The following is a 17,323-nucleotide window of genomic DNA, read 5'->3' on the forward strand; positions in this document are numbered from 1 at the left end:
AGCCGGCTCTTGCAGGGCGGAGGGGAGAGCTCGAGCGTATTAGTCATCCTCTGACTTTTGGAAGCACTTCGCCGCACCGGTGGGGTTTCGACAGCTGCTGGTGTACCGCCTCTTTCCAATAATTGTACATTCTGGCAGGGGTCAACTTACTTTTGACCCTCTGCTTTTGTGCCCATCAGAAAGCCTTTTAGGGCTAACTGTGGGGAAGTGGCAGGGGTGCATTATATCCAAAATTAACATCAGTAAATACATATCAGATGCCAGCTCATTCACAAGCAGGCTCTTGAATTCACACAGCCTTTTGCTCAGGCCTGCATGGGGGAGAAAAGGGGGGAGAAGGGGAGGGAAAACCCCATGACTGAGAAGATATTGTTATTCAAATGAAGCGGGCAGCTGAATGAAGCCACCTTTGCCAGCACTTTACATAGGGCTCAGGCTTTCTCCATGCCCCCTTCCATCCAAAATTGCCTGGCGTCATGCAAGTGTTTGTTTATCTTTGGGGGAGAAAAAAGGTCTGTCTAACACAAAAGGCAATAAATTATACCGTATGGAGGGGATTAAAGGAGTTAACTTCCCCTGATGCTTTGCATGCTTGCAGTTTTGTAAATTAGGCTTGGGCATGGGACAATGCAGGGGATGCTGAATGGAGAGAAATAATTGTAATGGAGAGTGTTTCTGCTATGTGGGCTACCTATGCAATGATCCTCTTAACAAAGGTTTTCACTGTTACCTACATACATGAAACCCTGTTAATCAACCCACGAGTACCTTTGAAAAGAATCTTTTCAGTCAATTTTAAGGGAATAGGCATCGGACAGATAACCCCACATCCCAGCTGAATGCTGGGTGAAGAGGAGATGAGGAAGCTTGAGGCATCCTGTACCAGTCATTTCTAGATCATCATCTTTGCTTTGACATTATTTGGTCTTTGTAGCATCATCCTTAATCTCTCTGGGGCACCCTATGTATTGAGAGAAGCGTTCATCAAAGGTCACTGATGGGCACTGAAATTGCTGTGTAGCTCTCTGAAACACTAATGGATTGTGGCTCAACCACATTTCAGGAGATTGGTCCTAACATGACGTGACCATGCTGAATCAAAAAAACCTTACTGTAACAAGGGAGGTGGAAAGAAACGTCACACTGGGACATCTGGGATATTTTTAGGAGAAATATCCTGTGTAAATTACGATAATAACTTTATGAGCTTTTTAAGTCTGTTACAAATACGAGCATATGGTGCCACAGCGTGGCACTGCTCCTTGGTTAAGGTCTCTGGGCAATACTGGAGTTGGCTAAAAACCAGAGAGCTGTTGTTTCATTTTTGTTCACTTTTGAAATGTTTAAACCATTTTCTTTTGTAATGAAACAAAGCGTTGGCTTGCTTCACCTCCAGATTTCTCTTGGCTTTTTTCTAAAATTGAAGTGCTGGACACAGACATTATTGAAAACATCACTGAAAGGATTATCAAACTTTTCATTTACCACCAAATACATTTTTCAGTAGACACAACTTTTATGGAGACGGGTCAACCTGCTGACTTTGCTCAAGCTACTCATGTGTGAGTTGTTAAGAGGGCCTGAGGCTCAACCTCATATTACTGCTGTGTCAGAAGCAGGTTTGCAGTTTCCATAGTTCTTCAAAAAAATAATTTGATTACACTTACTGTCTTTTCTAAATTCCTAAAGAATGATCTCACTTCCATTACATTCTGTGGGTTTCTGTAATTGCTTTGTACAGAACAAAAAACAGGCCCTTAAGAATGTTTGTTTCTAATATTAAAATACAGGAAATAAATAAGCAAAGATATTTTCTACAGCCTTATTGCTGAGGGGTAAAGGAGAATCCTAGGTGAAAGACCTAAAGAATGGAGTTAATTTGTTACAGGGGACTGGTTGTACAGGCATGTGTCTTTTCTTCCAGCTAGATAAAACTCATCCTATATCAGTTGTTTCAGAAGGTCAGTTGACCAGATGTGGGCTGCTCATGGGCCTTCATGAAATGAAATGTCAGTTCTTAGCAAAGAGGTGCCCTTTGTAACAGACACAAAGAGAAAAATCAACCTTCTCCTGGCAGATGAGCTCCTGTCCTTCTGGTGTGGCAGCAGAGAGACCAGAGAATGTAGCAGTCACAGAAATAAGATGATGAAATGCCCTTATAATCCTGTCTGGGCTGTTTTTTGACTATGTGATCTCTGCTGGAGGAATTTCATGCCTTTGCCTCTGCAAATATTAATCTGCTGTAAGCAACAATCTGTGTCCTCACTGTAGTGTCCCCATGATACCATATATCTGGGTACCTCTTGTCACAGATCCTTGTAGAGGATGACAAAATATCCTATCCCAGGTTCTCCAGTTTCTAGAGGTGTGTCTCACTGTAGTGTTGATTGTGCTGTCTAAAAGTTTTGATTTCCCTGTGATGTATGTTAGCCCAATTGATGTTAAATAGCATGGAGTTGCTTGTTATTTGTAAGTCAGGCTATTGGAGCCATTTATCCTAGTTTCAGCCCTTCCTAATATCCGCAGGCAAAATTCCCCATCACTGCAAAGCTGATAAAAGACTAAGTTGCTCCTCCTTCACATTCACTCAAGGAGCCTTGAACCACAAGAAAGTTACCAGGAGTATCGTCAAGAAGGCCTATATTTATGATTCACAGCCCAAACATCCAGGAAGAACTGCAATAAGACAGAAAATTGATGAGCCTTATAAAGGTTTTATACAACTAAACCCTGGAGCCTTATAACTACATTTTGCGAAGAGTCACCTTAATTCAATGTTTACTAATGACGTCCTTTGTCTGTATTGCCTATATCTCTTCCTGTCCTGTACAGAAACAATGATAACATACTCAGTAGCAAAACAAAACAACCAGAAAGACTATGTCACTGTAGTCTTGATTATTCCCAAAGCCTGTACTTCTCCTGTTTTGATCAGTTTTTAAGAATATTTGTGGATATGGTAACAAACCACTACTGATTCACAACTGGTGCACTTTACACCCCATTGACATAAATAATTGTGCAAGTTGCAGGGCTCTGGAGAATTCAGCCCCTGATTCCTGCACTAACGTGGAGGGTATAAATGACTTATAATGGTTTGCACTGTCATGCTCTGTGGTTGGATGACACTTTGAATATGAAAAACCTTTATCCTTGCCCTGACTCTGAACATGACTGTACTGAGTTAATTCTTAATGGTTCCTTTCTTCACTGTGTAAGGGGACTGAACCCCTTTATGAGGTCTATAGAACATATTGATCGAGTTTTATGTGCCCTCAGGATTTAATTAGAACATCTTTTCTCTGAACAATACAAACACCCTTAATTAGATGATTGCATTGTAGTGCCTGCAAAATTAAGCAAAAAACCCCCAACAAATCTGGCAAAACCTATTTATCCAAAAAAGGATAGTGCCAGGGTGTGGTTCTCTCACTTTTCCTAAGACTGATGTAACACCTTTGACTCCTGATTTGTCCTGCTATAAGTGAGAAGAGAAGGAAGACCACCATAACCATAAACGTACCCACAGAATAGTATTGTCTAAAAGCCACAGGAACTCTGTGTGGAAGACTTTAAATTAGCATCTTCATGTCATTCTTTCTCCTCAAAGGTTCACCTTGTGGCCACCCAAAGACATGGTGCTGTTCAGTTTGAGCTCTGTGTGATGATTTGGGGCAGATTGTCTTGACTGATATACGGATCAGATCACAGCTACCATTGGGAGAGACGGTGTCACTGAAGAACAGGGCTGAGGCACCTGATTACTAATTAATCAGACATGAGAAAAACCTCATGGAATCAGTTTCTATTTAATTATGGAAGCCTCATTTGGCATAGGAGCATATGCTGCCAACTCAATCGAGTGCTTTCAACTGACATCAAATAGTAATTATCAGAAAGAATCAAGTTTTTTGATTATTCATACTAATTTATTGAACACTTAAAATTAATGAACCTCAGTTATTTTAAATTTGCTCAGTTGCACTGGGAGAAAAGGAGGGAGGTAGGGAAGGATGGTTCTCACAATTTAAAAGTACAGAGACTTGTTTAAAGATAAAATAAGTAAATTACAATATGGCATGAAATCCCATCGGTGGATTGATACGCATGTAGGAAAGTTCCTGGCATGTTCTGGAATTGAGGAAAGTTCTGACAATGGCTTCATTTGTACAATTCTTCTACCCCCAAAAAATCTTCCGATGACATTTTAGGGTCACTGTAAGGGGTTGGACAGTGAACAGGAGATTTATGTTTGTCAGAATGTTTCTATTTTAACGTACAGTTGTTCCAGTCTGGTGACTGAAAGGAAGTGCCTTTATATCCCACTGGAGATGAAGAGGAGGTAACCTTTTAGCTGGGTCTGAAGCAGTTTTCTCCTGCTCCTCTTAGTTTGATTTGCATTATCCTGGCCCTTCTCCTGCTGACAATATACTGGCACAAAGGTTACAACTGTGATAATTGCTTCTGACCTCTTTTCACAGTAGAGAACACAGGGTCCCTGTCTTCAGTCTATAAAGTCTGACTAATTAAAGCATCTCTTTCAGATACCAGATTTGGAAAAAAAAAAAAATCAAAACCAAACTACAAAACAAAAGCTGTAATTCGCTGTTTGAGCCAGTTAATACATTATGCATTCAATGGTGTAATATCGCTTGTGTTAGTGGAACTGCTGTGGATTTATAGTGGGATAAATGAGATTCATGTTCCAGCCTAGAATTTCTGATTGTTGAATGTTTTCTTTTAGCTGTTTCTAATGAGTTGTCTTGAGACCCTCTCTATCTGTGAATTAAAATGTGTTTGTTTAATCGTTTCTCAAAGTTCAAAAAAGAAAAATGCTTAGGAAACACATATAGTTCTTAATTTCTTTTTTTTTTTTTGTTAAAAATGTAAAATGTCAGAAAATCACATGTAGCAATTGATTTAATATGATTTTTTGTTGCTGTTAATTTGTAAGGCCTTGCTGTAACTCCCTGTAATTCTCTGTGTTCAGTCACAGGAGCTGACTTAATTAAGGTCACACTGAAAGAGAAGGAAAGAGTTGCTTTACCTACCCCAGGTGCGTGACAGTCTGTGTCTGAAAGGCTTGGTCTGGGAGTCACATCATTTCTTTTTTACTACTTCTTTTTCAGAAATAGATTGCCATTTTTCACTTCAATATTTTGTACATCTATCAACCCAACAGGGTTTCTTGGCATTCATTTAAGCATTTCATTGAGCCATATCTACCATTGCTCATGATAAATGTGTGATTCCACAGCATAAAGGACTATAAACTTTTGTTAAGAAATAACATAGCAGATCAGAAAGGTCATGGAGAATGTAGGACTACAGTGTATTTTAGTGCTTCATAGTTATCTTAGTGTAATAGTGTGACGTTACTGCACAGTTGCATGTCAAATCAGACAGAAAAATACACCAGGCAAGGGAGACCTCCAGATTTTGGTCTTAGTTGCATAGCTGCCTTGCTGCATATTAAAAACAATAATTTACATGGCAATAGGGTTTAGAGTTCTTTTTGCAGAGGTTTTCCCCCTGGACAAACAAATACCATAAAGACAGACCCAGTTTCACCTGGGTTTAATTTCTCTGTGTTTCCCTGTGCTGGCAATGGAGGGTTTTTCTACTCCACGTTGTTAATGAGCAGGGTCTAGCCCCCCCCAACTTAGGCATGAGCTTGCCCCTGTGTTTTCAATACCTAATGAAGGTCTGCTCAAGAAAAAGAAATGCCAGAATTTCCTTTACAGTGGCAGGACAGAGGTAGGTGCTTGTAGAGGCCTCCAGAGGGAGGCCCTGCCTGCATTAGTTTAGAGCTTACTAAACTTAGTGTACAGGTTTTCCCCTTGAAGGCTTTTCTTCCTCTCTTGGTGGCAGAACAAACATAGGCAATTAATTTATGAAGACTGGCTCATTAGCTGTCTAAAATACAAGTGCAAGTTAAGCACCTACATTTTGTGAACTGAATTTCTCCCAATATTTTCCTGATGCTAAGGCTTAAATGTTTCCTTTTGGATTAAGCTGGAAAATAATTCTTTGGGGAATGAGCAGGAGTTGCCACATGTCACAGTCAAACTGCTTTTCCAAGGCAGGTCTTAATTACTCCTTGAAATGGGAAGACTCCTGTTTTTCTGAGGGCTAACAAGCTTGTGAGAGTTGATCACTCATTTTTAAAAATGTTTCACTTTGGGGAAGTATGGAAATTCCCATGCCCTGGGAATTCAATCTGCTTTCTAGAGCACTGGGGGAGAAAAAAAATGCATGAGAAGAGTTGGCACTTCTTGATAGAGTTAGTTACCATTTTCATCATCTGGTTTTGCCACCATGCACGGGTGACTGGCTTTTATTTTCATTTGTTCTTCTTAAATTTGTGTTCAGAGTGCTCAGAGCTTTGGATGGCACAAATAAAAATAATGAAGCAGTTGCTTGTGAAGCATATTCACAAGGCATAACATAAGCTAAGTATGACAAACCTCAAGATTTCCTTTGCTTTTGATGGTTCCCAAAGAATTTGAATCTTTTTTTTTTTTTTTTTTTTTTTTTTCCCCAGTTATCTCCCTGCCCTTTAACTCTAAAAACATGGTCCTGGGAGAGATCTTTTTTCCCATCAGGCAGCTTCCTTTAAGCATGGAACATAACAAAGAGCAGTTAGTGTTGCTTCATCAGTGACAAAAGGAGGATGTTAATGCCACAGATGCTCGACTATCAAAGAAATGGTAATTCTTCCAGCTACTGAAAATGATAATTCTGTCTTTGTATGTCCTGTTTTGTAGTTCCTTCTGATGCTGTCTTGAAATGGTCACACCCAGAGACATGGAATGATGTGGAACAAGGCTGGGGTGGATCCAACTGCAGCATCCCAGGCCCTGGGGAAGACGTCATCATCTTACCTAGTAAGGAAGGAAAGGTGTTAAATTTCTGTAGGGGTGTTGGGGTCTGTCTACATTAGGATATGTACTTGTGTTTCAACATGGGCTCCTTGGCACTAGTGGCCATTCTAGTGTGTACAGGACACCACATTTGTTCCTCGTCACATTGAAATCTCAGCTACAGTACAAAAGTGTGATTTTTGGAAGAGAATAATTCTTTTCCATTTACACATACACACAAACACACACACTTACTCATGCTGATATTCAAAGCGAGGACTTTATTTCAGGGGCAGAGAATTTGGAAGACCCAGAATCACAGCTCACAAAGCGCTGATCTCTTGACCCACCTCTCTGTGTTTTGTGCAGGGAGCATATTTTACATTTCCACAATTGTACCAGCTTCCATTTTATTTTCCTGGTGCAATTCCCACGATCAATGATAATCTCTCAAGCCAGTTGCCGTGGATGCCTCCTAGACATTTTAGCCTATGCCTGTATTTCAACCTCAGACTTCAGTTATATTTAAATCCCAGCTCAGCTTACAACCTTATTGCATGAACAACCTTCTGAATTCTAGCAAATATATTAGGCAGCTTGCAATGAAATCTGGAGGATAAAACTTGTGATAACCATTTTACATGATAGCTGACCCTGCTTTGATCAGGAAGTTGAGCTAGATGAGGTCCTGAGGTCCCTTCCAGACATAGTTATTGTATGATCATATGAGTACTGTGTGGTATGTACCCAACATACTCTAGGACCTGGTGCTGTCTCCTCTTCATTTGTTTGAAACCAGGTAAGTGTCTCTACCTTCCAACAACTCCACTTCTGGAAATGGCAAAACCACTGTTCCAAGTCTCTTGGTCTTCCACCTGGTTTTGGTTTATGAAGTCTTTGTGGGAGGAAGTTTCTGTTGCTTTGTGTTGGCATTTGGGCATGGAGTCCCAGTCATGGTTAGGCTTCTTCTGTCCTGTGTCATTGAAAATAATATATACACTTATAATTTCAGGTTAAATTAAGAATTATGTTCAACCTTCAATGAATATTTAGTTTAATCTTCAGTACTTTGTTAAATGTGAAAAAAACTCTATATTGTTTGAAATAATGCTTTTCTTCAGTTTTTTTGGGGAACTTACATTGAATTGGAGTAGATAATTTCCATTTTCTGATTCAATCCCCCTTTCCTGTCAAACAAGCACAATATGGCGGTTTTTTTCAGTTCTGCCATCTCACTAGCTATAATGCATAAATGTGTTTAAGTGTTTGTAAGTTCAAAGGCCAGAAAAGGCACAGAAATGTCCCTCCAGGGGTTTGCTTATTTCCTGTAGGTCCTGTGTCCTATGTGCATCTAAGGTAATAGTAAGCACGTATGTTTAGGCATCTTAATCTGTTCCTCATCATTACAGTTAGCAGAGCTGGAAGAGTTACGGAGCTGACCAAATGTGGGTACCTAATGTGAATTCAGTTGCTCTTCACTGATGGTAGAGCTCCAGGGCTCAAGTCAATTGCTTATATGAAGATATCTAGTGTTGTTTGAAGCACTCCAGGAGCATCCTGCCTAGCTAGGGGAAACCCTAGGTGGTTACAGGTGACCCCTATGTCATATTTGCCAGTCCCATGTGAGGTCTCAAATATCCAAGGTCATTTCAGATAGTACCCAATGCATAAATTAATGTGCCATGTTGGGAGGTTAGACACCTAGCTCCCATCTGACAGCTCAGTTCAGGCACCATAAATTAAGGCCTGAGCCTCATTTCTCCAGAGCATGTTCAGCAGCACCTGACATATGAACCTAGCTTGCAGTTAATGTATGTCCTCTGAACCATATACTGTTAAGGGACACCGGTCTACATCTGTGTCCCTTGACAATATAAGCAGCAGTAACATCCATGTAAAGGTCTTACCAGTGGGAAGCTGTACCAGAACAGGGGATCGTCCCTCAATCTCCAAAGTCCAAATGCAGCATCTAAAATGCTGGATTTGCTTTCCTCTTCCAACATCATTACTCCAGCTGCACCACCAGTACTTCGTGTTGAACATGTGCCTGCTTGCCATTCAGAAACACAGAAAGTATCTTTTCTGTCCTGCCTTCTGCTCCCTGGCTCTACTCCATTATCATCTCCATTATATCTGACCCTTTATGCAGGCATTAAAGACTGGGGCATTTCCCATGTGTGTTTCTCTCTTTTGGATCCTCTTGCCATGGTTGAATTTTGCACATCATTGCGTGTTTGTCCTTCACAGCTCCCCAAGAACAAGGCCAGAGATAACACCAGATCATCTGTTTCAACTTCTTGTGTATCGCATTATAACCGGTTCTCCAATATCAGCCCACGATTGTCAAAAGACCAGATCATTTCAGTCTTCAAAGTCATGTGTCAGATGTAGAAATGAAGAGACACAAAAGGGCCACTGGTAGCTAAGGCCTCTGCAGTCACAGTGAGTTAATTATGTGGAGTGTGACCAGATGGTCATAGGAGGAAAATAACAATTTACCGAGAAGCAGAAATTTAAAAATAAATAAATAAAAAGGTTTGGCTAAGGATTTGGAGTTCTGTTGTTTAGATGAGATTAAGAGAGTGGAAGCTGGATGTTGAGGTTGCGATGGACTTTTGGTACATTGCAAACTTGCCTATAAATAAAACTGCTTCCTGCAAAGGTGAGTGTAATCCTCTCAATAAAATAACTCATTTAAGCTGCCACATGAGATATTGACTGTGGCCTTTGTCACATACCACAGGGCCCTTCATGACTAAGTTGTGCCTGAATCATTGCTCATTGCTGCCCACAGCTCAGCCCAACAGATCTAGTTCCAGGACTGGAAACAATACCGCTGCCTCAGCATGCTGGTATACCAGAACTAATTAGCTCTCCTGAGAGGCAAAGCTCATTAGCTCAGGCCTGGCACTGTGCAGCATGACCGCACAGCCTTTGGGGTCAGAACTAATGTCTCGCGAATTTAGAGCAGTGCTGGTTTGGTCAGTTTAACTGGGGAATGTCTGCACTCTGCTGTGGAGTGTGCTATAGGTATACTCTCTAGCATACTGGTGCCTACTGGTTGGGGGGTAGCAGGATAAGGATTGGACTATTAGACACAATCTGTGTTTACTGTGAACAGGAATGTTCTCTGCCTATGAGGAATTGAGGGGCCAAGACAATAAAGGCTGTCCAAACCCAGAACACAAGTTGGTGCCTGAACAGCAGGATGAGACCCTGAGAGTTCCCAGTTCTGAATCACAGTGTTCAGCAGCTTGGAGCAGGGTGCTCCACAGTGTACAATAAAACTGTCTCTGCTCTTCAGAGGAGCTTTGCTGAACTGCAAAACCACAAGAAAATACTTAATGCATGAAAAGGAAAGAAGAAAACTATAGGTGAAAATGCACTGCCTGCTACAAACAGCTGAGAGCCATACTCTGTGACTGCCTTCTTTCTATCAGTGATAAAAATCTCTTAGCTCCCATCACTAGAGTAGATATGTGTGTTTAGTTGGTGTGCAGGAACTATTCTCCTCTCCAGTGCCTTTTTGGAATTCTCCTTCAATTTTACCCAAGAACTTGAACAGAAGCATGAACACAAGCTGTCTATCACCCAAACTATTTTGAGAGAACTGCTCTTTTGCATGCCTGCCTTTTCTGATCAACCTCCCTCTACTTTCTTTTTACTCTCCCTCTTCATTCTTGCTAGCTTGAAGGTGTTGAAACACTTACTGACTGTGTGAGTCAACAGAGTGCAGGGTCTTAAACGGGAGTTGAAGTAATTGTTGGTGTGATACAGGCACTGGCTTTGTTGCTCAAATGAAGGCACCTAAAATGCAGCTAGGCTTGGATCCAAAATCTAAAAATAAATCGACAGTTTTAAAATTTATGTTTAATTGTAGCATTTTATGGATTTTTCCCTTCCACTGGCTTATGCATATCCTGCTAAATTCAGAATGACTCCAGATGGCTACAGAAAAGTGAGTTTGGCACTAGTGGCCATTCTAGTGTGTACAGGACACCACATTTGTTCCTTGTCACATTGAAATCTCGGCTACAGTACAAAAGTGTGATTTTTGCAGAACAAGTGTTCTGCAAACCACCCAAACTTTGTGCTACTGTACACACCAAAATAAGTTTTTGAGATTCACTCCTGGCAAGATGCAGCTGTGTCTCACTATTCACTGTCTTTTACTCATTTTTACTTATAATTCTCTTCTGGGAGCCATTCATAATGATTTTCAGGTTGAAAGCCAAGCCAAGCCAAGCCATGGGCCTACATCTGGTATGCTGTGCATTATTGAGCAAGTCCTTTCAGTCCCCAAAGAACGGCGTTAGAGACCTATAAAAACAAAGAATAGATGTTTAGTGCTCATTTCTAGTGTGAAGAAGTGCAGGGGAAGACTTTGGTCTGGGCCTGACACTGTTGCAATCTCTGAACGAATGTGGATTCCCAGAGTTCCCTGAAGAACAAGGGCACTGATTAGACTGAGCTGATGAAGGTTTCGTTTTGTTTATTTAACAAAATAAACAAAATTGCATCTTTAGGGCTGCCTCATGAGCTGTACTCAGGTGAGTTTGAAAAACTAGAAAACACTTCTATTAGCAAAATATTCATATTCAAAACCAGTTTTTTGTGTCACTGCTTGATGTCTGCTTGACATCTAGAGGGTGCTTTTTAGAGGGCTTGGAAATGGAATTGTGTATTAAGTTATTCCATTTTTTGCCCTGTTTTGAAAGCATTGGTGAGTCTTCAGGAGTTCATAGACTTCTTTGTACAAGGATGAATGTCACTTACAACAGAGGTGGGTCCTTCATGTTAAACTGACTTTTAATGTTGCTGTGTTACAAGTCCCCTCAGTGTCTGGTTCCCTAACAGATATAAGTCTCTTCCGGACCCAGCTGGAAATTTTTATCTCAAGCTGCAACAACTTACGCTTTTATCTCTGGAGGTTCATCCTCCAGAGCCAGACATCCCACAAGGACCTCTCATGCATGCATCAGGCTTCAGCAGTCACATCACCTTGAAAAACAAGCTGGATGAGTTTAGTCATGCCATTCTGGCGGCCAGTAGTGGCATTAGCTTCCCAAGCCCTTGGATTTTTCAGGGCTTTGGTTTATGGTTTTCAGTGTGACACACTCCTGAAGCGGCATGCTCTGGGTGGAAGGAGAATGTGTTATAATTCCAGGCAATGGAATGCTGTTTTGAAGAGTATTGATATGATATCATGTAGCCTCTGGCAATTTCTCTCTTCTCTTTTTTTTTTTTTTTCTTTTTTTTTTCCAGTGGTGGAATTCACTCTGTTATTCATTTTCTGATTTTGATTTTCTTTGAACCTTTTCTGTTTGAAGAGATGAATGCTGGAGTACTGTATCTCATATAATAGCTCTTCTGTTGTGCCTGATTTCCATTCAATGGCATGCTATGGTGTTTTATATAGCAATGCAGTTGATCAAAGGCATTTTGTGTCATTGCTGGAGTCATTAGTGAGTTCTCAGTATTGTACGTCTGAACATTAAGACTGTGGCATACCTGTGAGCTTTTGTCTGAAGTAAGTATATGTATAATGAAATGTAGCCCTGTTTTCAGGCTCAAACTATGGTTTGCTGAAAGTGGTTGCTTGCCTTTATATGAACATCTTCATGGGAGAAAAACAACTCCGTTTTGTCTTTCTCTGAAGGTAAATCCCTTGAGCTCGGTGACCTAAAGTTTATGATTTTAACTGCTTAGTCATCATCTCCCTCTGCTATATAAATGAGCATATTCTATAAGGACAGCGTAAGGAAGTTTCCTTTGAATCTGTTTGCTTTTCTCCTCAAGTGTGGGATGACTTTTTTTTTCTCAAAGGAGTGTTCTGTTGTTTCTACAGAGCATCATTTCACCCTCTGAGGACTTCGCATCGCAAGCATCACATCCCAGAGTGTTGTACTTTTAAACTGAGGAAACTATAGGTCTGCAGATATCTCTGAATAGGGGAATTTCTCACTCCTGTGTTTCAAGGCTCACATGCATGTTGCTACTGTTACAGAGCAGTCAGCATTTCCTTTATAAAACCTTTTTTAGAAAGATGTGCAACTCAGCAAAAATATCTGTTCTAGACTGAAACTTGACATATAAATGGTATGCCTAGGAGCACTTCTTCTTTTCCTTGTAAAAATGTTTCAGTCTGTGTTTGATGAATATACTTATGGCCTTTGTCAACTGCAGCTTTTTGCCACATTCTTGAGTTGTGATTTCACAAACTAGATTCCCCTTCTGTCTGAGAGATATCATTTTAACAACATCTTTCCCCTTATTCTCTTCTCTGTTTCATATCCTCACATACTGTGCCTTCACTTCTCGCCTCTGCAGGGCATAGGACTATACCTGTCCTGTAAAGGGATTATAGACAGGAGTTTCTTCATGCCTGTAAAAATGTATTGAGTACTAACAGTATGCAATTTAGGGGAAAAAAAAAGATTGCACTTGCTCTGTAGAGACTTATTGCATCTGAATGCTGTGAAAATTTTACATGCTTGAAAGATACTTCAGCCCAAGGATGTAGGGAATATCTTTTGAGATGAGGTGTTCAGAGTAACCATGGGTTGCTGCAGTACTTGGTGTATTCTTTGAGAACAGAGGTCTTGGGCTTTCAGGATGTCCCTTGCTGATGTCCAGAGAGAAAGAAGAAAAAAAAATGGGAAAAGAAGAGGTGGGATGATTGAGTTACAGGGATAGAGTAGGAACATGTATGTAGAAGAGACAAGCAAATCTGCAAGCAGATGCAGGACCCCAGACCATGCAGATGTTTCTTCTCCCTTGAAGCTGTAAAATTTCAGAGATGCAAAGCCAAAAAGTCAAAAAATAGGGAACGTTATTATTAAAGACAGCCTACGCATATTTTTTTCAGTCTGCTTCTGAGTGTACTTTGTGTAGGTTTTCATTATGTTTCCTGCAAACAGGCCTTGAAAAAAATTCTTAAACCTTTGTGTTAAACAGTTTAAGTCAGCCCCTAATTACATGTTTTTGCGAAAGGATTTTCTTTGTGCTACCTATTGCACGGTCATTTGTGTTTTCATCCAAAGCAGTTGCTAATGGCTATAGGCAGAAGAAAAACTGTGAAGTAGCTGATCCACTTCCCAAGGCATTTCATGGCTCTTCCTGTGTTCCACACCAAAACTGTTTCAAGTAGCCTATTCTCACTGCTCTGTCAAAATCCACTGGAAATTATGTGTGTTCCTTAATCTCTTCTGTTTTGTATATCTGTGCCTCACAATAAATGCATATGAGATCAATGAAAGTCACAACAAATCTCTGGGTAGGATTTCGCAGCTGTCATTATGTTGAAGATTCTTGTTTCCTACAAGCTATTTCTATGAAAATCACAATTAGATTATCTCACTGAACCTTGTTAAGGTGTTACCTTAATGTTAAGGAAATACCTTGCTTTTCCTTCTTCCAGGGAAATCCAGTGACTCAGAGATGCACCATACCTGGAAACTATTACTCTTGTCAATAGTGAAAGGAGATGGAAACCACAATTTAAGGGCCTGAACTGTTTTCCAGTGCAATCAACTGAAAAGCTCCCAGTGACATCAAAGTATTACATGGGCCCTGAGGGTGGAATTCACCTCTGAGCAGTGGGCTACCTCTCAACGATACACCATTTACATCCTTCCTCATGTCCCACTTGGGAAGCTTAAGTGGCATTTAAAAGATTCACAGGCTGTAGACTTGAAGCTTTAGGAGGCAACAGTGACGCTGCCATTGTGTGCAATCATCCACAGTCCCCGCACTGTTCCACAACGTGAAAATATGCTCCTTGTTTTGTCCTTAAGGATCTGAGGGAATGGTGCTTCGCCTGGTCACTGTTAACTGATTTATTAGTAGGGAATGAGTAGTCATCTGAATACAGATTTGAAGAAGTCTGGCTTCCTGCAGATGGTGTTGGAGTAAGCAAAGCTTTCCTCTGGGCTGGTAAGGAAGAGGTGGGCTTTTATACACAAAACCTGAGAGAGCAAAGCCAAACTGCAGAGGGGGAAAAGCAGTGACAGGGTGTCACGGGAGGTAGGTTATGGTGTGTGGCTTCAGCTTGTCACCCTGATCACTGCTGGTAACAAGGTGGGGACTTGCAGGTTTTTTGTACCATGAAGCACCTATTTGACACTTCATTTTTTCCACTTATGTCAGTCTTGTTCTCTTCAATGCCATGAGGGGAAATTGCTGTCTGAATACAACTTAACTTAGTCCTGGTTCATTGCATTGGATGATCAAGATTTACTTTAATAAATGGAGCCAGATTCATCTAGCGAGACTAACATATCTCTAACTTGCTGCCCTTCACACACATTCTCAAAGTTTCAAGCAATGATGAGACTTAAGCATGTAAAAATATGATATTATTATTCATTTATCAGATTACAGCCACGCCATGGACCCTCAGCTATAGATGAATGTCTGGTTGTGGATGCTGCACAAACACACAAGTCCTACCTCGGTAGTTCTAAGCAAAAACAATCTAAATCAAGCAAAACTCAAACAAAGCTAACATTGTTCACCTCCATGCCACACTTCTGAGCATGTAGTGTTGGTAGACTGCCATCATTCTAAACAACCCTTTGCTTTGTTTCTCAGACCGGACCATCCTGGTGGATATGGCTCTTCCCCCTCTGAGAGGTGTCTACATCCTGGGGACCCTTGAGTTCCCCAGCAACTCCAGCAATGTCCTGAGTGCAGCCTGTATCGTGGTGGTGGGGGGTATGCTGAAAGTGGGTAAGTGAGCAACCTGTCTTCTGGATGCCTGGGGTTTATTTCTGCTCCCGATAGACAGAGAAAGTGGGAAGACTGTGTAGTATTACTATAAACATGCTGGCCATCCTAATGCCCCATAGCTATCTGGATATCTGCAATGTGGACACCCAGAATCTGTGCTAAACACGATGATTATCCACTAGAGCTAATTACCTATTCATTTAATAACAACATATTATAAATACTGCTGTCTTCACCCCACTGAAGCTAATGGCAATACTCTTCATTTCGTCATGGCTGAAATTTTATCTAGTATGTGTAAAAGTCCTGCCTACTTCGTGTGGGGTTGCTTTATGAGACAGTAATTCCTCAGGGCAGGATCTACCTTAGTGTTCAGGCAGTGCCTGGTGTCTGTGGGCATTAGTAAGACACTTTCTAGGTGACACAGAACTATTTAAAGCCAACATAAACAGAGTCACGGAGAATCCCCAGAGTGCCTGGAAATCCTGCTGTGCCATGAAACTGGCACTGCTGAATTCAGCACATTTGTTCCTCTCATCCCTCTGTACAGATGAGCACCAGGACTTCAGGGAGGTACCATCTTGCCCCTAATTTTAGTGGTTTCAGAGTCCCCAATGTCACTGGGGCTGTTTCACACTATTTGCAGTGGACAGGATTGGTGTTTTTCCACACAGAAGTAATTACTCGCATAACTCCCTTTAAATATCAAGGTTCCTAAAGCCAGGCATTGTATTTACTTGCAGGAATCCTTAGGACGCTGGGATCACATTGTTGATCACTGTTTGACCTTTCTCAAGATTGGTTTCATGAACTTTAAAAAGAGAATTTGTTTGTGTAATCACCTCCTGAGGAAGTCTGCTCGGATATTTGTTTGTTGTTAATCTCGAGGGACAGTTTAGTTAATACAGTACTGGCCAAAAGAGTAATTTCGCTGTCTGGTGTGTTCCTTTGGAATAAGAGGTTTGAAAGCCTAATCTGGGAGGTTAATATATATATATACACTTAAAAGAGTCTCAGTCATTTCTTACTTACACTCTTTTGTAGTTTAAATATGGTTTCATATTGGTTTTAAGAAAAAGCATGTGTTCATTGCTAAAAACACTTATTAAAAAAGACATTGAGGCATTTTTTTGCTGCACAAATTCCCCTCCAGCACATCTGTGAGCAGTAATGATATTAAAAGCCAAACAGGTATTTGCAGCTGTTGAATCATAGTCCAGCATCTTCTGGAGAGCTACCCTTGCTCTTGTTTCAGCTGTGAGATGATAGGTAGGTAGAGACTCTGCAAGTTTCCTACATCTTATACTGGCCTCTATACTTGCTTATAAAACTGGGAGTGCACGCTTTTTTTCCCTTCCTCTTTCTCTTCCCATGTGTTCAAGGCCTAAAGGTAACTTCTTGGAGCCCATCTGTCTGATCCTGACTGTTCCTTGCCTGAAGGAAGGTTTTGAAGCCCATCTGTCCAATTCTACCACACCCTAAAGAAATCCTGACACAAAATGGATAATGAGACAGTTTAGTAAACAGATTTAATAGATGTGGACATCAGCATTCAGCATTGCTTGAGCAGGATCTGGGGTTGACATCATGTGAGCTAAATCCCCAGGTCCTCCCTGTTGTATAACTTCTCCATGCCCTGTTTTCAGCATAACAATCTTTGGTCACATGATGCTGCTTCTAATTCAGTGGCCTGGGCCAAAGACTTTCTGGTAGAGCCTGAGTATTTTGTT

The 17,323-nt window shown here is 40.9% G+C and overlaps 1 protein-coding gene across 1 annotated transcript in view; it reads left to right on the forward strand.

Annotated features, from left to right (window-relative positions):
* PKHD1 (PKHD1 ciliary IPT domain containing fibrocystin/polyductin) overlaps positions 1-17,323 on the forward strand; it is a 271,278-nt gene that overhangs the window by 158,510 nt on the left and 95,445 nt on the right. Inside the window, exons 50-52 of the mRNA XM_074861360.1 lie at positions 4,991-5,056; positions 6,768-6,887; positions 15,456-15,593. Of these exons, the coding sequence (XP_074717461.1) occupies positions 4,991-5,056; positions 6,768-6,887; positions 15,456-15,593 (324 nt within the window). The remainder of the gene's footprint in view (positions 1-4,990; positions 5,057-6,767; positions 6,888-15,455; positions 15,594-17,323) is intronic.

The sequence above is a fragment of the Strix uralensis genome, chromosome 3 (genome assembly GCF_047716275.1).
Source record: "Strix uralensis isolate ZFMK-TIS-50842 chromosome 3, bStrUra1, whole genome shotgun sequence".
Taxonomy (NCBI): domain Eukaryota; kingdom Metazoa; phylum Chordata; class Aves; order Strigiformes; family Strigidae; genus Strix; species Strix uralensis.